The sequence below is a fragment of the Dama dama genome, chromosome 13, assembly GCF_033118175.1.
Source record: "Dama dama isolate Ldn47 chromosome 13, ASM3311817v1, whole genome shotgun sequence".
In the NCBI taxonomy this organism is placed as follows: Eukaryota; Metazoa; Chordata; class Mammalia; order Artiodactyla; family Cervidae; genus Dama; species Dama dama.
In genome coordinates, this window is record NC_083693.1 from 16,412,635 (window position 1) to 16,436,480 (window position 23,846).

A 23,846-nucleotide genomic window follows, 5' to 3' on the forward strand; every position below is an offset into this window, starting at 1 on the left:
CAGGGTCTTTTCCAATGAGTCAAGGTGGAGGTGGCGTGAGGTGGCCAAAATATTAGAGTTTCAGCTTCAGCTTCAGCATCAGTCCTTCCAATGAACACCCAGGACTGATCTCCTTTAGGATGGACTGGTTGGATCTCCTTGCAGTCCAAGGGACTCTCAAGAGTCTTCTTCAACACCACAGCTCAAAAGCATCAAGTTTTCAGTGCTCAGCTTTCTTCACATCCAACTCTCACATCCACACATGACCACTGGAAGAACTATAGCCTTGACCAGACGGACCTTTGTTGGCAAAGTAATGTCTCTGCTTTTTCATATGCTATCTAGGTTGGTCATAACTTTCCTTCCTAGGAGTAAGCATCTTTTAATTTCATGGCTGCAGTGATTTTGGAGTCCAAAAAAATAAAGTCTGACACTGCTTCCACTGTTTCCCCATCTATTTCCCATAATACTCTTCCCCAAATCTAATTCCTTTACTCTTCCCCAAATCTAATTCCTAACGTCTTTTCTGACATTCTCTTTTACCAATGGTATATCACAATGTTTGCTGTTTCTAAATCACACCTTATATAATTGTATTATGAGAATTCTTTTGTTGCTAACTCATTGAATATGATTTTCTCTTCTACCTAGTAGAAGAGGATCATTTCCTCTTCTACCTAGTAGTTCTATATTGATACCTAGGCAGTTCCAAATACAGATTGGTTGTTTTGAGTCTTCAGACAGAGGGAAAGAAATTTGAAAGATAAACAATAAAAAGCAAATGGCATCATCATCATCAGTCATCCACATGGTGCCAAAAAGGAGATAATTTCAGGGGAATTTGTGGGTCCAGTCTATCTCAGGAGATGTTCTAAAGATATGAGCATCACAAATGTCTGTATTTGGTTACTCACCAGGATGGCAACATTTAAAGAAATGGTTATTTAGGAATATGATAGTAATCTGCCAAACGGGATTTTTTGGAAAATGTCTCATGTATGGATTAAATTAAATATATCTTGAGTTGTGTGTCTATCATGGTGAACTATGAGGAACCACAATATAGGCTAGTTAAATCTGTTAAGAGAATGACAGATAAGCCACAGACGCAAATCACATATTTGAAAAGAAACATGTATTCAGAATGTATAAAGAACTCTCAAAAGTCAATAATACAAGCCCAAACCATCCAATTTTTTTAAAATGGGGCAAAAGATTGGAACACATTTCACTAAAGGTAAGAGTTGACCCTTGAACGCGTTTGAATTATGTGGGTCCACTTAAACGTGGATTTTTTTTTTTTCAATAATAAGTACTACGATACTACATGATCCAAGTTTGGTCCACAAATGTGGAATCACAGATAAAGAGGAACCCCGGATACAGAGCACTGACTATAAGCTATATGTGGACTCTGGGCTGTGGCGAGGACCCGCCCCAACCCCTGAATCATTCAAGGGTCCACTGACATGACAGGGAACTAAGCACATGAAAAGGTGTTCAAATCAACAATCATTAGAGAAACGCAAACTAAAACCACGAGACATTGCCCACTTATTAGAATGTCTGAAAGAAGAAAAACTGACAAGGATTCTCATGAAATACACAATAACAGAGTCATGTTGGAAACCGTTCGGTAGTGTTTTGTAAAGTTAAACATACACTTACCACATAACCTGGCAAACGCATTCTTAGATATTACCCAAGTGGAATGAACTTACATTCACACAAAACCCCAGATATAAATGTTTGCAGCTGACCGTTTCATTCCATTTGTATAACATTCTGGAAAAGGTAAAATATAGGGATAAAAAACACGCCCCTGTTTCCAGAGGCTGGTGTATCTCCTTAAGAAGAGAAGTTAATTCTCCTTAAGAAGAGAAGTTAAGGGACACAAGGGACATTCTTGGGGTGAGTGAGCTGTTCCATACCTTGATTATAACAGTGACTTATACAATTGCAAGCATTTATCAAAATTCATGGCATTATACACTAAAAGAGTGAACTTTTCTGTTTGTAAATTACAGTTTAATAAAATGAACAAAAGACAAACAAACAGTACCATTGTGCTAAAGCACAGTCCTAGAGCCCTCTGTTCTGTTAGCCATTAGTCTTTTAGTTACTGGATTATGGGGAAATCTTAGGGGAAGGGCAGACACAGCAGCGGGGGACCTCAAGAGCTTTTAATTCAATGGCTATTCATTAACTTGTGCAGAGACACTTCGATATTGTCAATAACTTAACAGCCAGTGTGGGTACACTAGTGCAAAGCAGTTGCACAATGGCCTATCAATGGTGTCAACATTTATATGAAATTTTCCTCAAATGTTTTTCTTTGGTTTGCTACTTTGCCTTTATCCCTCTTACTTTCAAAACCTCTGTTGACTCTATGTGATCATATAAGCATGAGAGTCTGTAGCTGCACAATTGTGATTTTGTATGAGTATTTCTGTGTCTTAAAAACGCTTTACTCTTATGAACCATTCTGTAAAGATGAGGAAACAAATTTAAATTTTACTTTATAATTACTGTCTGTTTCTTAATGTGGAGAAAATTAAGATGAGAGGACCATATCCAAAATGCCATTATGCAGCATGGCCACTAAGTCTGGAAACACAGGCCAACACATAATAAATGACTCTTTTGATGACATACAACACATGGTATGATGATTAAATTTTTGTATCAATTTGGCTAGGCCAGGGCATCCAGATATTTGGTCAAACACAAGTTCAGATGTTTCTGTAAACATATTTTTAAGATGGGATTAACATTTAAATCAGCAGATTTTGAATAAAGCTGATTACCCTCTATAATGTTGAATGGGCCTTGTCAAATCAGTTGAAGACCTTTAAGAGGAAAAGACTGAGCCCTCAAGGAAAAATTCTGCTTCCAGACTGTCTTTAAACTCAAGCTGCCATATCAGCTCTTCTAACAGGGTTTCTACCAGGCTCTGCAAACTTCAGACTTGCCAGTGCCCACAGTCATACGAGCCGGTTCTGTAAAATCAATTGGTCTCCTTCTCCCTTCCCTCTCAGTGCCCATCACCCCACCTACACACACCCACACACACACACTCTTTCTCCTGGCTCTGTTGCTATGGAGAAGGCTGATACTCATGGTAAAGCACATTGTTTTCAAACTTTATAGCCATACTTTAATATGAGAATACTGAGCAAAACCATAGAACAATAAAAACAGGATAAAAAGCAAGCAAGTGATTCATGAATAATTACTTCATACTGTTATTGCCTTAACAGCTGCCGCTCCTTAATCTTACAACTGTTGATTAAACTCTACAAGGACACTGTCCAAAGAATGTAACAATAACAAAGGTTTAGAAAAGTGAAAACCATACTTTTCCTAATGCTAGAAAGATAGGTTTCTGACAGAAACCGCTGAAAAGACTCACATGAACAAGTAAGTGGATCCTCATTTCACATACCATCTAATTTCCCTTTGATAATTCTTTTAGTAGAAGTTCCTATTCTTCACCACTGGCTATAAACAGCTAATTAAACTCATTTTACAAAACTTCTATTAAATGCCTTCTCTGGTTAACCCTGGAGAAGAGGAGCAACTCTGTAGAATGCAGGCTGTGAGGGAGTTCACACGAGTAAGCATCTTTCTGCTGGTCCTGGCCAACCAACTGTGACCTCATCAGAGGCTGAATATCCACTCCACTATACAGAATGATGCAGGAAAAGGTATTTTCCACTCTTGCTTTCAAGAAGCTAGTAAAGAAGCTCAAACAGAGAGAGGTGATTTTAGACCAAGGAGAAGAGGGAGACAGTGAATACACAGTGCAGTGGTTAAGTGTGGACAATAAAGCAGATGCTAACTCTACTGCCAACTAGCTTTGTGACCTGGGACACCTTACTCAATCTTTCTGAGCTCCAGTTTCTTAATTTCTAAGACAGGGATGATATTATAAGAGTTGCTGGGAGGATTATGTGCAATACACAGATAAATCTATGAGTACACTACCTGGTACACAGTAAGGTAGAAATACTCTTAGCCGTGCTTTCTTCTTATTATAAGGGATTTTGGGGGGTAATATACATGCTGTGATGGTTTTCATATTAACATGGCTTGACCACGGCACTCAGACCTTTAGTCAAACGCTAGCCTCGATGTTGCTATGAAGGAATCTCTATTGAAACCTAAGATTAACATGATGATATTCCAGGGAAAGGGAACAGGGATTTGGCTCTTTTGGTTCTGTGAATGCACAGGGCAGACAGGGCTACACAAACAGTTCCAGTGGCTAGAGAGTCATGTCTATGGAAGAGTACAGAAAAATGGGAGAGGAGGCAGGAAAGGCACCTATCTTGAAAGTTAGTACTGCTCATCTCAGTAAGAAGTCATCGTGAAATAGTAGAGATGGAAGCTCCATGATGTGTTCAGTTCACAATAACATGAAATAACTATTAAGTGGCAATTATTAGGCTTTGGTAACTTTAATTTCTAACTCAATAGTTTTTATTATTTTAGAATGAATGCTGAGGTGGTTACAAAAAAGACTACATTCAAATCCTCAAGTGGGTTATTAAAATGAGTTGGTGCTCCAGTGGCTAAGATTCCACGTTTCAATGCAGGGGGCCCTGGGTTCGATCCGTGGTCAGGGAACTAGATCCCACATGCTACAACTAAGACCCAAGACAGTTAAATAAATAAAGAAATGCTTTAAAAACTGAATTGAAATCTATTACAAATGTCAGGACCCTTGGCTTAGTTAAACAGACAATTTATAACGATGATCACAATTCCTTTTCAATTCAATGTTTTCAGAGCTGCCATTCAGCATGTAAACCTAAACAAGATAAATGAATAGTAACATCACTTTGCCACTAAGATTATGCTCCAAAACATGTATGTGATTTAGCAAATTAATTCATATGCATTTTCAAACTTATCACTCCACCAACCAAAGTGTTGAGAGTAAAGAATTAGTTTAAATCCCCTTACCCAAAGAACCCAAAAGACTAAATTTTATACTTCAGAAAATATACTGTCATCCACATGCTCATTATTGAGGGAACTGCTACCAGATTAATCCTTTTTAGCAAAAAAAAGCTAAAAGGAAAGGGGAGAAGTGAATACAGGGAAGGAAAGAAGCTATGCCACCCTGATAGAATAAGCCTTGATTTGGATAAAGCATCTGTCCTCTTGGCAGGGTCTCTTCAAGGCTTAGTTTTGTTCCATCTGGGAACACATTTATTTTACTTTCATTTTTGAAGGATATTTTTGCTGGTTGCTAGGTTGACTGTTTTTTTCTTTAGCACTTTAAAAATATCATTCTACTGTTTCCTGGCCTTCAAAATTTCTGATGAGAAGGCAATAGTCTTTTAAATTATTTCTTTGTATGTAGTTTGTCATTTTTCTCTGGTTGGTTTCAAGATTTTCTTTTTACGTTTGGTTTTCAGCAGCTTTGCCTGGGTATGGTTTTCTTTATAATCTATATTGCTTAGAGTTCACTTAGTTTCTTGAAAATGTAAATTTATATGTTTCATCATATTTGGCAAGTTTTTGGACAATATTTGTTCAAACAACTTTGTTGCTATTTCTGCCCCATTTTCTCTCAGGTTTTTTTATATTGTCTGGCAGGTTCCCGATGATGCTAATGTTCCTTCTTGTTTTCAGTCTTTTTTCGTGTCCTTCAGATTGAATCTTTTCTACTGATCTACCTTCCAAGTTCACTGACTTTTCCTCTTATACCATTCTGTGTTAAGCTCATCAAGTAAAGTTTTTATTTTCCTTGACACTAGGCCATATTTTCTTTATTCTTCAAATGTTATGCAATTTTAGATTGTACCCTGGACATCCTGAAAGTTATATTATGGATACTCTGAATTCTGTTAAATTCTTCTAAATCTTAGAAGGGATATTAGCCTTTTTTAAATAAGCAATTAATAACTGCATTGGAATCAAAGTACAAACTCTGTCTCTTGAGTGATAGCTCAAATCATACCTCAGTTTTGTTATTTTTTTTAATCTGTAGTTAGGCTGCTTTGTGCCTGTTCCATGGAGGTGTGATTCAAGTATCTCATATTGCTTGTTTTGGGCATGTAGGCAGTCCCTACACAAAAATGCACTGTAATCCAAAGGATATTTTCTAGTATGTTGATTTAACTCAGAATTCGGAATGCATTTCTCATGTAGACAACTCTGTTATCTTCAGCAGTTATACTAACAAACCATTTAACCTAAGTATTTATCCAACTTGTACCCAAACTCAGCTATAATTGCTTATTTATATAAGAAAAAGCACAGCAGTGACTTGGTTTTCTCTGACTCATATAATCAGACAACTGAGAAAATAAACCTGATACAGGGCCACTTTTGATATATGTCTGGAATAGGTCTTCCGAGTAGGCAAATGTGCCAATTCCACTTTATAAAATTCTAACATGGGAGGGACTTCTCCTCTGAGGTAAAACAAAAAAGAAATAAAGACATTTATTTCTGTAGTAACAGTAAGACAAATCCAGACAAAATGGAAAGCACATTTTTCTAAGAGACTAGCAAAGAGCATGAGTGCAATCCAGGATGGCTCCCGTGCTCCTCCCCTCCTGGAAGGCTCCTCCACAAGGAACAGGGTTAACCAGCGTAATCAATAGGATATAACAGAAAGGGCGGTGTGTGACTTCAAAACTAGGTCATAAACAGGCACTATGCTATAAATTTTCACTATGCTACTTTTCTCTTAGGGTATTTATTTTTTGTATTAGTTATTTTTGTATATTAGGATAAATATCTAAATGATCTTTTCTACAATTATTAGCAGAGTGCTGACTTGCTACTTAATGTTCAATAATTATTTGACAAATAAATGAACATGAAATAAGGAGGAGCTACCTTTATTCACATTTCTGTGAATATCAAATATAATTTTATGAGACTTCTGAGAATTCTTGAAACTGTGCAATATTTGTTAATTGCTATTTTTATACCTTTTTCTATGTTTTACACCTGGTTCTCTATTTTCCCTCTGTGATGTGAATTTTATACATTTATCTACATATATATCCAACTTTTTAATATCACGCCACAGATCCCTAGAGTAGCCCACCAGGCTCTTCTGTCCATGGGATTCTCCAGGCAAAAATACTGGAGTGGGCTGTCATTTCCTTCTCTAGGGGATCTTCCTGACCCAGGGATCGAACCCAGGTCTCCCGCATTGTAGGCAGATGCTCTAACCTCTGAAACACCAGGGAAAGTAAGCTATCTATATATATATATCCGACTTTTTTATATCATGCCACAGATCCCTAGAGCTGTACTTGTTTTGATCCAGTTTTCTGTGACTGTTAATCAGAAAAGGGTATATGACTGCTTCAGAGAAAGCACAGTACAGCAGGAGCTTGTGTGTTCTTTATCCGAGACCTGTCCCTGGGCTGGACAGAGCATGCGGTGGTGGTGGAGAACAAACTGTGATATTCTGCTGTTTTCAGCTTAAGCATCATCTCCTTGGAAAGAATCAGCACCAGGTTTGTTTATTTACTGACTCTTCATTTGGATCCCTAGTTAGACTATGAGGTCCATGAAGGCAGGAGGAACTGAACTGTTTGGCTCCTATGCTGTATGGCCATTGTCTAGAGAATAACCAAACAGAGGAGTTGCTCAAAAATACGCACTGAATAAACAAAACTGAAACACAATCCTCGTTCAGAATCAGGAGGTATACTTTCTAGGCCTCCGACACCCTAATGTTCTTTACACAGATTTACCCTAGAATCTTGTTCTTCACCTTGCCTTCCTTTTCCCAAACCATCATTCCTTTGACTTGTAATGGGAGACTCCCTTTGTATATATACAACAGACAAAAGAGATAAAAGAAGGGAGCCCCTTAATTCTATTGTTAAGATTTCAATAGTTACCATGTATTAGAATTTGATGGCTTCTGAACAACCGTCAACAGGAAAATGTTGGATCCCACCAAAAAAAGATACCCTGCATCCAAGGTCAAAGGAGAAGCCCCAATAAGATGGTAGGAGGGGTGCAACTGCATTTAAAATCAAATCTAAGACCCACCAGAGATGATTGGTGGGCACCAACAAAACCTCGTGCCCACCAGGACTCAAGGGTTGGAGCAGTGACCTCCACAAGAGACAGAGCCAGGCCTGCCTTTGAGTGTTTCAGTGTCTCCTGAGGCAGCACGGGTCAACAGTGACCTGCCATGGGGGCAGGGGCTCTGGCTGCAGCAGACCTGGGAGGTGCGGCATGTGCCCTAAGTCCTCTTGGAGGAGGTCACCAATAACTCCACTATCGAGCCACCAAGCAGGTGACTCACAAATTGGAGAACAATTATACCAAAGAAGTTCTTCTACTGTTGCAAAAGTTCTAGGGCCCATAACAGTTTGCCCAACCTGGGGATCCAGCAAAGGGACTAAGAACCCCTAAGAATTTGACTTTGAAGGCCAGTAGAATTTGATTATAGAACTTCCACAGGGATGGGGAAGCAGACTCTTGCAGGGCACAATAAAACTTTTTGTGCACTAGGACCCAGGAGAAAGGAGCAGTGACTCCACAGGAGACTGAGCCAGACTTGCCTGTGAGTGTCCAGGAGTCTCTGGCAGAGGAGTGAAATGACAGTGGCCTCTGGCGGGGTAAAGGGCGCTGAACACAACAGTCCTGGGAGCTGCAGCATGCTGACGTAAGTCCTTTTGAAGGAGGTGCCATTACCACCATTACCCCTACCATAGTTTGGCCTCAGGCCAAACTACAGGGAGGGAACACAGCCCCACCCATCAGCAGAAAATTGGGTTAAGGATTTACTGAGCATGGGCCTGCCCACCAGAGCAAGACCCAGTTTTCCCCACAGCCAGTCCCTCCCATCAAGAAGCTTCTACAAGCCTCTTATCCTCATCCATCAGAGGGCAGACAGAATGAAAACCACAATCACAGAAAACTAACCAAACTGATCATATGGACTACAGCCTTGTCTAACTCAAAGAAACTGTGAGACATGCTGTGTAGGGCCACCCAAGATGGACGGATCATGGTGGAGAGTTCTGACAAAATGTGGTCCACTGGAGAGGGAATGGCAAACCACTTCAGCATTCTTGCCTTGAGAACTTCATGAATAGTATGAAAAGGCAATAAGATATGACACTGAAAGATGAACTCACCAGGTTGATAGGTGCCCAATATGCTAGTGGAGAAGAGCGGAGAAGTAATTCCAGAAGGAATGAAGAGGCTGAGCCAAAGCGGAAACAACACCCAGTTGCGGATATGTCTGGTGGTGAAAGTACAGTCTGATGCTGTAAAGAGCAATATTGCATAGGAACCTGGAAGGTTAGGTTCCATGAATCAGGGCAAATTGGAAGTGGTCAAACAGGAGACAGCAAGAATGAATACTGACATTTTAGTAATCAGTGAGCTAAAAAGGACCAGAATGTGTGAATTTAACTTAAATGACCATTATATCTACTACTGTGGGCAAGAATTCCTTAGAAGAAATGGAGTAGCCCTCACTGTCAACAAAGAGTCCAAAATGCTTGGATGCACTTGGGTGCAATCTCAAAAATGACAGAATGATCTCTGTTTCCAAGGTAAACCATTCAATGTCACAGCAATCCAAGTCTATGCCCCAACCATGAATGCCAAAGCAGTTGAAATTGAACTGTTCTATGAAGACCTACGAGACCTTCTAGAACTAACACCCAAAAAAGATGTCCTTTTCATCACAGGGAACAGGAATGCAAAAGTAGGAAGTCAAGAGATACCTGAGCAACAGGCAAATTTGGCCTTGGAGTACAAAATGAAGCATGGCAAAGGCTAATTGCGTTTTGCTGAGAGAATGCACTGGTCATAGCAAACACCCTCTTCCAACAACACAAGAGATTATTCTACACATGGACATCACCAGATACCGAAATACCAGTACTCGGTCAATACAGAAATCAGATTGATTATATTCTTCGTAGCTGAAGATGGAGAAGCTCTATACAGTCAGCAAAAACAAGACCAGGAGCTGACTGTGGCTCATATCACGAACTCCTTATTGAAAAATTCAGACTTAAATTGAAGAAAATATGGAAAACTACTAGGCCATTCAGGTATGACCTAAATCAAATCACTTATGATTATACAGTGGAAGTGAGAAACAGGGATTAGATCTGATAGAGCATCTGAAGAACTATGGACGGAAGTTCATAACACTGTACAGGAAGTGGTGATCAAAACCATCCCCAAGAAAAAGAAATGCAAAATGCTTATCTGAGGAGGCCTTACAAATAGCTGAGAAAAGAAGAGAAGCAAAAGGCAAAGGAGAAAAGGAAGGATGTATCCATCTGAATGTAGAGTTCCAAAGAAGAGCAAGGAGAGATAAGAAAGCCTTCCTCAGGAAACAATGCAAAGAAATAGAGAAAAACAACAGAATGGGAAAGACTAGAGATCTCTTTAAGAAATTTAGAGATACCAAGGGAACATTTCATGCAAAGATGGGCATAATAAAGGACAGAAATGGTATGGACCTAATAGAAGCAGAAGAGATTAAGAGGAGGTGGCAATAATACACAGAAAACCTATACAAAAATGATTTTAATGACCTAGATACCCACAATGGTGTGATCACTCACCTAGAGCCAGACATCTTGGAGTGCAAAGTCAAGTGGGCCTTAGGAAGCATCACTACGAACAAAGCTAGTGGAGGTGATGAAATTACAGCTGAGCTATTTCAAATCCTAAAATATGATGCTGTGAAAGAGCTGTACTCAATATGCCAACAAATTTGGAAAACTCAGCAGTGGCCACAGGACTGGAAAAGGTCAGTTTTCATTCCAATCCCAAAGAAGGACAATGTCAAAGAATTTTCAAACTACTGCACAACTGCACTCATCTCACACGCTAGCAAAGTAATACTCAAAATTCTCCAAGCCAGGCTTTAACAGTATGTGAACTGAGAACTGCCAGATGATCAAGCTGGGTTTAGAAAAGGTAGAGGAACCAGACAGAGATCAAATTACCAATATCTGTTGCATCATAGAAAAAGCAAGAGAATTCCAGAAAAACATCTACTTCCACTTCACTGACTATGGTAAAGCCTTTGACTGTGTGGATCACAATAAACTGTGGAAAATTCTTCAAGTGGTGGGAATACCAGACCACTTTACAAAGCTGCCTCTTGTGAAATCTGTATGCAGGTCAAGAAGCAACAGTTAGAACCGGACATGGAACAACAGACTGGTTTCAAATCAGGAAAGGAGTACATCAAGGCTGTATATTATCAGCCTGCTTATTTAACTTTGCAGACCACACCATGAGAAATGCTAGGCTGGGTGATGTACAAGCTGGAATCAATATTCCCAGGAGAAATATCAATAACTTCAGATATGCAGATAATACCATCCTTATGGCAGAAAGAGAAGAGGAACTAAAGAGCCTTTTGATGAAGGTGAAAGAGGAAAATGAAAAAACTGGCTTAAAATTTAAAACTCAACATTAAAAAAAAAAAGACCATGGCATCCGGTCCCATCACTTCATAGCAAATAGATGGGGATACAATGGCAACAGTGACAGACTATTTTCTAGGGATCCAAAGTCACTGCCGATGGCGATGCAGCCATGAAATAAGACGCTTGCTCCTTGGAAGACAAGCTATGACAAACTCAAACAGCACATTAAAAAGCAGAGACGTTACTTCGCCAACAAAGGTCCGTCTAGTCAAAGCTTTGGTTTTTCCAGTGATCATGTATGGATGTGAGAGTTGGACCATAAAGAAAGCTGAGTGCTGCAGAATTGATATTTTTGAACTGTGGTGTTAGAGAAGACTCTTGAGAGTCCCTTGAACTGCAAGGAGATCAAACAAGTCAGTTCTAAAGGAAATCAAACCTGATTATTCATTAGAAGAACTGATGCTGAAACTGAAGCTCCAATACTTTGGCACCTGATGCAAAGAGCTGACTCATTAGAAAAGACCCTGATGCTGGGAAAGATTGAAGGCAGGAGGAGAAGGGGATGACAGAGGATGAGATGGTTGGATGCCCTCATTGACTCAATGCACATGAGTTTGAGCAAGCTCCAGAGATGGTGAAGGACAGGGAAGGTGTAGTCCCCGGGGTCACAAAGAGTCAGACACAACTAATCGACTGAACATTATTAGAATTTTGAATACATTTTTGCACAGAAATATTTTATAAGTAAGTGTAACTTTTGGGGTGCAAAATGGATTAAATGACCATTTAATGAGCTGGTTAGGAGTATAACCACCAATTCTTCTATACAAAATGCATTCTGAGTTAAACCAATAGATTAAAAATACCTTTTGGATTACATTTCATTGGTAGATGGGACTGCCAACCCTCCAAAAAACCAATAATATTGGAAAACTGATTGCTTGATACTCTCCTTTTAATAATTTTATCTTCTTATTATTACTACCAAAGGAATATGCTAATAATAATAAAAAGTGTAGACTATCTATGAATAATTGGCATATCTTGCCTTACTCTTTATTTTCTCAAAGATGTGAAGCTCTCATAAAACTCACTAACTGTGCTACCAGATGCCAAGTCAACAATGACAATATATTTTTAAAAGTGCAGGGGTTGCAAATTCATCGCAGCACTGTTTATAAGAGCCAGGACATGGAAGCAACCTAGATGCCCATCAGCAGACGAATGGATAAGGAAGCTGTGGTACATATACACTATGGAATTTTACTCAGCCATTAGAAAGAATTCATTTGAACCAGTTCTAATGAGATGGATGAAACTGGAGCCCATTATACAGAGTGAAGTAAGCCAGAAAGATAAAGACCAATACAGTATACTAACGCATATATATGGAATTTAAAAAGATGGTAACAATAACCCTATATGCAAAACAGAAAAAGACACACAGATGTACAGAACAGACTTTTAGACTCTGTGGGAGAAGGCGAGGGTGGGATGTTCAGAGAGAACAGCATTGAAACGGGTATACTATCAAGGGTGAAACAGATCACCAGCCCAGGTTGGATGCATAAGACAGGTGCTCAGGGCTGATGCACTGGGAAGACCCAGAGGGATGGGGTGGGGAGGGAGGCAGGAGGGGGACCAGGATGGGGAACACATGTAAATCCATGGCTGATTCATGTCAATGTATGGCAAAAACCACTACAATATTGTAAAGTAATTAGCCTCCAACGAATACAAATAAATGGGGAAAAAAAAAAAGAATAAATAATGGAAAAAAAAAAAAAAAAGTGCTCACTACCTGGGGTTGGGGGTGGAATTCCCTGGTGGTCCCATGGTTAGGACTCAGTGCTCTCTCTGCCATGGGCCCAGGTCCAATCCCTGGTCAGAGAGCTAAGATCCCGCAAGCCATATGGTGTGGCCAAAAATTAATAATAAATACAAGGAAACATGTATCTCTCAACTCGGCACAAACAGAACCTTGTGGCAGTCAGTAATAGCTATATCTAAACACCAAAGAAGCCTCTTTATCTCAAGTAAGAGCTATTCCTTAATTGTGGTAGAAATTTTAGATCATATCACAGTGCAGTCTCTGAAGGCTTTGGTGCAGAAAAAACTGCCTTCAGCCTTGGAGCCTGCTTGCATCATCACATGCCTCTTGGTGACTGAGGGTATTCTACTCACTACCTGGAAAAATTAGGCTGTACCATAGATATTTTAAGAACGTATTAGGATTAATGAGTGAGTAGTATCACAGCTGTCACATGATCAGCTGCAGAAAAATCACTGAGCTAAAAACTCTTACCACATATTCTGCTATCTGTTCTTCACAGAAAGTTCTGGAATATATCTCTGGGCTTATATTTCATCAGCCTACACAGGCACTGAATTGATCTAGGGCGCTTCCAAGATAACAAGTACATAATTTTTCCTAGGGGAAGGCCACTACTCCTAGGATTACCCTCTCTGGAACAATCACTGCTCCGGGCCCATCCCCTGGAGCCAGGCCAGCAGGGGAATGGCTGTCTCTATGTACAGGCTTATTGTCATCCCTTTTCTTGCCAGAACTACATAGAGTATGAGTCAGGTTATGCAGGATGTTTGAAATTATAAGGAGAGAGTCAACATGCTGGCTAAGTAGCCTCAGAGGTGTTCCAAGTATCCTGTGGCTGCTTAACTGAGGAAAGTGAGGCCAGTCAAAAGCTGGTCCTGGCAGCTGAGCTGTCCTGTATTAAGCCCATGCCACTCTGGGGACCACTTCGGGGTGGTTCTGTCTCACTGTTATAGAAGGAAAAGCTGACATTATCTTTCTAAAAGCCTAACTGAGAAGGAAAGATTAATGCTGTCCTGAAAATAAAAGTTCTTCATTTCCTATTAACTGAAACATCTGCTTTGGTTGCTGGAATCATGATTTGTATTGAGGGACTATTTCAAATGTCAAGCTGTAAATATTTTCAATTGGTAAAATCCCAGATACTAGGGTTGATACTGTAGTAAAATTGTCACTGGAATGGAAGGAAAAGAAAAACTTTTACATTAACGCAAATTCCTCCAGTATTTGTGACTGATACTACTGAGTTATAATGATACGCATGGATTAATTTTTCTTTTACCTGGAAAACAACAAATAACTGACCAAATTTATAACTTACTAACTAAACTCAAAATAAAATACCCTAATTGCTTGTTCAATATTTTTGGTTTCTAAGGATATTAGGTTTAGCATGTTAAGTGTCAAAACAAAACTGACTATCAAAAGTCATACATCTCTTTTGGAGTTTTATCAGGGCTAAGTACTGAAGTAGAAATAAAGCAAGCAAAAGAGCTATTAGTATAAAATGTGAAATCAGCCTTACCCACTGCACCCGATGACTTTGTTGTACAGAAAGGATGGCAAGCCTTTCAGATGAATGTTGTTATCCACGTACACGTATTGAAGTTCTCGAGATCGACCTAAATCTGGGTTAGAAAGAAAAGTGTTGTAATTCTTATAAATATATACCAATATAAGTGAAACATGAAATTTAATAAATAATGTTAGAATAATTCAAAATTTCTACTCTGGAAGAAAAAATGTTGCAGATTTACCTAGGTGTGAAATTAATCAGCTGCAATATGAGATTCTACATCAGAAAACATGACTTTTGAAAAAATTATTCAACCCACCTGAACTCTGAGTATTTAAAGTGTAAAATGAGTACTGGTAATGGAATATTATCAGATTCCTTCCCATATGAAAATTCTATGACTTTTAATAAACAACTTCTATTTATTAAGCTTGTTATGAAAGTGTTAGTCCCTCAGTCGTGTCTGACTCTTCGCAACCCCAGTGAACTACAGGCCGCCAGGCTCCTCTGTCTGCAGGACTTCCCAGGCAAGAATAGGGAAGTCAGTTGCCATTTCCTCCTCCAAGGGATCTTCTTGACCCAGGGATAATAAACAATTTATATTTATTTATGAAGTTTTTATAGGTCATTTATTTAGTTTCATTTTTCTCCACAGGAAAAAGTGTCATACGAACTAAGTTAGCAGGTCAGCCCAAACGACATCTAGTTCTGCTCCAATATCAAGATTTACTGTGTCTCACCTCCCTTTGGCAGAAAGATGATAGAAGGGATGACAGAGAGCTAGGGATCAATCAGGCCCTGGCTGGGCTGGGCCTCAGGAACCAGCTGATGTAGGAATGGGTGGAATTGCCCATGGTTGCAGGGGGAGGAAGCAGCAGAAGGAATCCCAAATCCCAGTTCTCAGCGAGGTGTGGGGTGCAGCTGGATGGACAAGACCTGCAGGCCAGGGAGCCAGGGAGGCAATGGGTTTATACCAGGAATAGGGAGAGATGAGAAAGGGAGTCCAAAGAGAAGAATCTGCAGTAGGAACAAGTATGCAGAAAGAAGGCGACTCCAGAAGTCTCCCACAGGTAGCTGGGCATCACTGACTCAAGGGACATGAGTTTGAGAAAACTCCGGGAGATAGTGAAGGACAGGGAAGCCTGGCATGTTGCAGACCATAGGGTCACAAAGAATCAGACACAACTTAGGGACTGAACAACAATAAAGCTGGGCAAAGGGGTAGCAAAGCCTAGAGTATTTGCTCCTGAAAAGAGGAAATAGGCTGAAAGGAGCTCTCTCTTCCCCTGTCCTTCCAAAGTTAGGATAGACAAAGGCCCAGATAGCTAAATTAGCATCTTTAATTTAAGGTTCTTAAGCATATTTACATCTCAAAAGAAAACCCATTTACCCATTAAGGATCTTTTAAGCACCATGGTAGGCCTTGGATATTCAGATATGAACATGATATTGAGGACAGACTTGAAAAATGGTTAACATGATCATTAACATACAACATGATCATTGCTATTAAAGAGTTTAATAGCAATGTCTAAGTCTTATGGATTCACAGGTGGGTTCTGGACAATTTATTACATTAAGTGGGAGGTGGATAATATAAGACTGAGGTAAGGAAGGGTTTGTCATGGATGAAAGTAGGAAATGGTGAACACTAACAGGGAGGCCTGGTGTGCTACGATTCATGGGGTCGCAAAGAGTCGGACACGACTGAGCGACTGAACTGAACTGACTGGACTGACCTTCTCTTTTCCACTACAAATCTTATCACAGTAATCTTGCCCAGGATTAGCCCTGAGGCAAGTCACAAAAAGAGGAATCAAAATTGGAAGCACTGGAAACAGGCAACAAAAGGGGAAGTGGGAACTCTTAGAGAGAAAAAAAGAATTACTAGGCTAGAGATGCCCTTTCCCAGTGGTGGTTTTAAGATATCTAACAAACAATACTGGAATGCAAAAATAGGAAGTCAAGAAATACCTGGAGTAACAGGCAAATTATGCATTGGAGTACAGAATGAAGCAGGGCAAAGGCTAACAGACTTCTGCCAAGAGAACGCACTGGTTATAGCAAACAGCCCCTTCCAACAACGTAAGAGAAGCCTCTACACATGGACATCACCAGATGGTCAATACCGATATTGGATTGATTATATTCTTTGCAGTCAAAGATGGAGAAGCTCAATATAGTCAGCAAAAACAAGACCAGGAGCTGACTGTGGCTCATATCATGAAGTCCTTATTGCCAAATTCAGACTTAAATTGAAGAAAGTAGGGAAAACCACTAGATTTAGATCAGGTATGACCATAAATTAAATCCACCATAAATTAAATTTAATTTATTACCATAAATTAATTTAATACCATAAATTAAATCCCTTATGATTATACAGTAGAAGTGAGAAATAGATTCAAGGGATTAGATTTGACAGACAGAGTGCCTGAAGAACTATGGATGGAGGTTCATGACATTGTACAGGAGGTAGGGATCAAGACCACCCTTAAGAAAAAGAAGTGCAAAAGGCAAAATGGTTGTCTGAGGAGGCCTTACAAATAGCTGTGAAAAGAACAGAAGTGAAAAGCAAAGGAGAAAAGGAAAGATATTCCCATTTGAATGCAGAGTTCCAAAGAATAGCCAGGAGAGATGAGAAAGCCTTCCTCAGTGATTAATGCAAAGAAATAGAGGAAAACAGTAGAATGGGAAAGACTAGAGATCTCTTCAAGAAAATTAGAGATACCAAGGGAACATTTCATGCAAAGATGAGCGCAATAAAGGACAGAAATGGCATGAACCTAACAGAAGCAGAAGATGTGAAGAACAGGTGGCAAGAAGACACAGAAGAACTATACAAAAAAGATCTTCATGACCCAGATAATCATGATGGTGTGATCACTCACCTAGAGTCAGACAGCCTGGAGTGTGATCAAGTGGGCCTTAGGAAGCATCACTATGAACAAAGCTAGTGGAGGTGATGGAATTCCAGTTGAGCTATTTTGAATCCTAAAAATGATGCTGTGAAAGTGCTGCACTCAATATGCCAGCAAATTTGGAAAACTCAGCAGTGGGCACAGAACTAGAAAAGGTCAGTTTTCATTCCAATCCCAAAGAAAGGCAATGCTAAAGAATGTTCAAACTACTGCTGCACAATTGCATTCATCTCACACTCAAGGAAAGTAATGTTCAAAATTCTCCAAGCCAGGCTTCAACAGTACGTGAACTGAGAACTGCCAGATGATCAAGCTGGGTTTAGAAAAGGCAGAAGAACCACAGATCAAATTGCCAACATCCACTGGATCATCGAAAAAGCAAGAGAGTTCTGGAAAAGCATCTACTTCTGCTTTATTCACTATGACAAAGCCTTTGACTGTGTGGATCACAAGAAACTGTGGAAAATTCTTAAAGAGATGGGAATACCAGACCACCTGACCTGCTTCCTGAGAAATCTGTATGCAGGTCAAGAAGCAACAGTTAGAACTGGACATGAAACAACAGACTGGTTCCAAATTGTGAAAGCAGTATGTCAAGGCTGTATATTGTCACCCTGCTTATTTAACTTATATGCAGAGTACATCATGCGAGAAGGAAATGGCAACCCACTCCAGTACTCTTGCCTGGAAAATCCCATGGACAGAGAAGCCAGCAGGCCATGGTCCATGGGGTCGCAGAGAGTTAGACATGACTGAAGTGACTGAGCACGCACATCATGCAAAATGCCGGGTTGGATGAAGCACAAGCTGGAATCAAGACTCCTGGGAGAAATATTAATAACATCAGATATGCAGATGACACCACCCTTATGGCAGAAAGTGAAGAGGAACTAAAAGCCTCTTGATGAAAGTGAAAGAGGAGAGTGAAAAAGTTGGCTTAAAGCTCAACATTCAGAAAACTAAGATCATGCCATCTGGTCCCATCACTCCATGGGAAATAGATGAGGAGACAGTGGAAACAGTGTCAGACTTTATTTTTTTCGGCTCCAAAATCACTGCAGATGGTGAATGCAGCCATGAAATTAAAAGACGCTTACTCCTTGGAAGGAAAGTTATGACCAACCTAGATAGCATATTAAAAAGCAGAGACATTACTTTGCCAACAAAGGTCCATCTGGTTAAGGCTATGGTTCTTCCAGTGGTCATGTATGGATGTGAGAGTTGGGACTATAAGGAAAGCTGAGCGCCGAATAATTGATGCTTTTGAACTGTGGTGTTGGAGAAGACTCTTGAGAATCCCTTGGACTGCAAGGAGATCCAACCAGTCCATCCTAAAGGAGATCAGCCCTGAGTGTTCATTGGAAGGACTGATGCTGAAGCTGAAAGTCCAGTACTCTGGTCACCTCAGCGAAGAGTTGACTCATTGGAAAAGACCCTGATGCTGGGAGGGATTGGGGGCAGGAGTAGAAGGGGATGACAGAGGATGAGATGGCTGGATGGAATCACCAACTCGTTGGGCATGAGTTTGAGTAAACTCCGGGAGTTGGTGATGGACAGGGGGGCCTGGTGTGCTGCGATTCATGGGGTCACAAAGAGTTGGACACAACTGAGAGACTGAACTGAACTGATTTACTTAGTGGTGATTTTCAATTACCATCTTTCTGTCTATATTTATTACTTGGAATTCTTATGTAAGCAAGAATGATCCCACCTCCACCATTTATTTATTTGATTTTTTATTGGTATGGATTCAAGGACATTTATTTTAAGGACTAAAAACTCACTACCATTGTTATTTATTGTGTTGGTTGAAATATTCCAGTTTTGGCAACTAGGAACACTTAAAATTGGTCTTTTCATTCTTTAAACAAATTTTCATCCTTTTTGAGTATCGCCATACTTTCCAGGACCAAAGGATATTCCACGTTCAAAGTGTACTTTCCCATCTGGTCCCATCCTTTAATTAAAGGAATTAAATTAAATTACATTACATTATGGGGTATGGTGTCTAGAAACCAACATCTGAGTGCTAGATGTGCCGCTTACTATAACAGTGCCATTGCTTCTAGGATCCATAAGTAGGCAGATCTACAAAACATATGTATGTATACCAACCCATGCATACATATACAACTCTACTGATGGAAGTGTACCTTCAGTATACATTCCAAGCAGTGGACTTGCTGGGTCAAAAGGTAAATATGTGTATAGATTCCTTGGTATTTCCCTCCAGAGGAATTACACCCAGTTTGCATTCTCTTCATCATGTATGAAAGCATTGGCTTTCCCACAGTCTCATCAACTTCTAAAACATGCTTTCTTATTTAAAACATTTTTTCATTCTCAATTTGTATTTCTCATTATTGGTGTGAACATTTTTCAATATGAGGGTCATTTTTGCATGTTTTCTTTTGTGAATTATCGACATCTTATGTGTCTATTCTTTCACTTACGAGCAGAGCCTTAGTTTGAACATGTATTTTTTTCTTTTTCTTTTTTAGATTACAAAAGTGTCATACATTTATAGAAGACTTGGAAAATACAGGACAAAGTTACACATAGTTCACTATATATTACAATAATTTTTAAGTAGATAAATTAGGATATTTAGTTGCAGTTTCAGTATCAAACTTTCAAAAATCAATATAATGAATAGACAGAAAAGTAGAAGGATAAAGTAGACCTGAAAAGTACAGTGAACCAATTCAACATAATTAAGATTTATGTAATTTCCACACAACAGCAGGAGAAAAATTCTATTCAACTTTCCATAGGCTATAAACCAGAAGACACTGGAACATGTTCAGGGACATAACATAAGATGTAAAAATTTCATGGTCTAAAGGTATTGAAATCATACAGAATCTGTTCTCTTATCACTGTGGAATTATGTTAGAAATCAATACCAAAAGATATTTGAATATAACCCACATACTTTTAAGTGCAATGTGACATTTACCAACAGAGATCTTTTTCTTAGCCATTGAAAACCTCAATAAAGTTAAAAGATTGAAAAATCACAGAGGGTGACTGAAGTCAAGAAAGCATTTAAATGAGAAATTAATATCAAGGATACCTTAAAAATCCCAGGTATTTGGAAATTAGACATCTACTTTTAAATGATGGATGTATCTGAGAAGTCATAACAAGAAAAATTAGAAAATATTTATAGTAGAATAAAAACAAAAAGAATTTATCAGAATTTGTTGCAGGCAGCTGAAGCTATTCAATGCAACTAAATAAATGTGGAATCTTGAATAAGGTATGAAAACAAATAATGGACACTAGCATAAAATTTTGTGAAATTTGAATAAACTCTGTACTTTAGCTAATAATATTGTATCACATGTTAATTTCTTGCATTTTTTTTTAAACAACATAGTATTTCTTTAAACAACTAGTATTTCATAGTATTTCTTCATAGGAACAGAAGTTTCAAACCTCATTCAATTTTTTAAAAATCACTAAAAGAATGAGCTTTCTAGACTTTAGCAATAAAAAGTCTAGTAGACTAGATGCCAGAATAAATGAAACTACATCAAAGTTTTGATTGACTATAAATTAGAACTACCATATAACTACACTCATCTCACACGTTAGTAAAGTAATGCTCAAAATTCTCCAAGTCAGGCTTCATGATACATGAACTGTGAACTTCCAGATGTTCAAGCTGGTTTTAGAAAAGGCACAGGAACCAGAGATCAAATTGCCAACATCTGCTGGATCATCGAAAAAGCAAGAGAGTTCCAGAAAAACATCTACTTCTGCTTTATTGACTATGCCAAGGCCTTTGACTCTGTGGATCACAACAAACTGTGGCAAACTCTTAAAGAGATGGGAATACCAGACCACCTGACCTGCCTCTTGAGAAATCTGTATGCAGGTCAGGAAGCAACAGTTAGAACTGGACATGGAACAACAGACTGGTTCCAAATTGTGAAAGCAGTATGTCAAGGCTGTATATTGTCACCAAGCTTATTTAACTTAAATGCAGAGTACATCATGAGAAATGCCGGGCTAGATGAAGCACAAGCTGGAATCAAGATTGCTGGGAGAAATATCAATAACCTCAGATATGCAGATGACACCACCCTTACGGCAGAAAGTGAAGAAGAACTAAAGAGCCTCTTGATGAAAATGAAAGGGAGAGTGAAAAAAGTTGGCTTAAAGCTCAACATTCAGAAAACTGAGATCATGGCATCTGGTCCCATCACTTTATGGCAAATAGATGGGGAAACAGTGTAAACAGTGTCAGACTTTATTTTTGGGGGCTCCAAAATCACTGCAGATGGTGAATGCAGCCATGAAATTAAAAGACGCTTACTCCTTGGAAGGAAAGTTATGACCAACCTAGACAGCATATTAAAAAGCAACAAAGGTCTGTCTAGTCAAGGCCATGGTTTTTCCACTTATCAGGTATGAATGTGAGAGTTGGACTATAAAGAAAGCTGAGCACCAAAGAATTGATGCTTTTGAACTGTGGTGTTGGAGAAGACTCTTGCAAGTCCCTTGGACTGCAAGGAGATCCAACCAGTCCATCCTAAAGGAAATCAGTCCTGAATATTCATTGGAAGGACTGATGTTTAAGCTGAAACTCCAATACTTTGGCCACCTGATTCGAAGAACTGACTCATTTGAAAAGCCCCTGATGCTGGGAAATATTGAAGGCGGGAAGAGAAGGGGATGCCAGAGGATGAGATGGTTGGATGCCATCGCTGAGTCAACGGACATGAGTTTGAGTGAACTCCAGAAGTTGGTGATGGACAGGGAGGCCTGGCATGCTGCAGTCCATGTGGTCGCAAAAGTCAGACATGACTGAGCAACTGAACTGAACTGAATTAAAGTATTCTATTCAAACTTAGTCAAACAAGTGGAGCTAAAATGTCAAATTTTTTAGCTAAGCAAAAACTCATGTTTCCCAAAATATATTATATTATACATACTATACGCACACACATACTGCACACAAAATCTTTTCTCCTATACCTGATAAAGACTTGAAAAAGAACAACAAAATAAGAGAGAAACTGGAAAATAATAACTAAATGAAATGAGAGCACTGAATATGAAATAGAAAAAGTAAAACAAACTAGATGAAAGCAAAAGATCATCATACAGTCCAGTTGTTTTTAAACATCGCTGCTCATTAGAATCACATCTGGAGCTTTGGAGAAAAAAACAATACCTGGGCACTTAATAGTTTTCAAAAAAATTCCAAGATAATTCTAAGGTGCATCTGGATTTCAAAAAGTGATATCAGGTTTTTCTATTAAATGGTAGTTTTAGTGATATAGAATTCTATTATTATCTGTTGACTAATCATAATACAATGGTATTAAATAATAAATTAAATAAATTACATAAATAAATACATAAATAATTAAATAAATTACATAATCACAACAGTAAAAGACATTTATCAGTTTTCACAATCAATAGTCAAACAAAAAAATAAAAGATAATCACAACTGCAAGCCATAATGGAAACATGATAAACCAAAAAATATTAAATAACTACATACAATTTAGGGGGTTAAGTAGAGGGATGTGGTAAATGGAAGTGCATACATGCACATGTTTTCATCTACCCAGCCAGTCTGTCTTTTGATTGGTACATTTAATCCATTTATATTGAGGTAATTATTAACATATCATAACCCTCCAGTATTCCTGCCTGGGAAATCCCACAGAGGAGCCTGGCAGGCTACAGTCTATGGGGTTACAAGAGTTTGACATGACCCAGTGACCAAACAACAACAACAATTTGTAGGTCTTTTCCTTCTCTTTTGTTTCTTGCTTAAAGAAGTTTCTTTAGCATTTGTTATAAAGCTGGTTTTGTGGCAGCGCTGCCCACCAGAGCAAGACTCAGTTTTTCCCACTACCAGTCCCTCCCCTCAGGGGGCTTACCCAAGCCTGCTAGCCTCATCCAACAGACAGCAAACACAAGAAGCAAGAATTACAACCTCCAGTCCACCAGAATGAAAACCACATCAACAGAAAGCTAATCAAAATGAAAATGCAGAGGATTATGTCCTAGATGGAGGAACAAGAAAAAACCCCAGAAAAACAAGTGGAGAGAGGTAGCCTTCCAAAAAAAGAATTCAGAATAATGATAGTGAATTTTTGATCTCGGAAAAAGAATGGAGAAGATGCAAGAAATGTTCGAGAAAGACCTAGAAGAATTAAAGAACAAACAGAGA

The 23,846-nt window shown here is 39.0% G+C and overlaps 1 protein-coding gene across 3 annotated transcripts in view; it reads right to left on the reverse strand.

Annotated features, from left to right (window-relative positions):
• Positions 1–23,846, reverse strand: part of LRRC28 (leucine rich repeat containing 28) — a 197,992-nt gene that overhangs the window by 52,851 nt on the left and 121,295 nt on the right. For all 3 annotated transcript variants that reach the window (XM_061158596.1, XM_061158597.1, XM_061158595.1), the window contains one exon: positions 14,735–14,837. In XM_061158596.1, the coding sequence (XP_061014579.1) occupies positions 14,735–14,837 (103 nt within the window). The remainder of the gene's footprint in view (positions 1–14,734; positions 14,838–23,846) is intronic.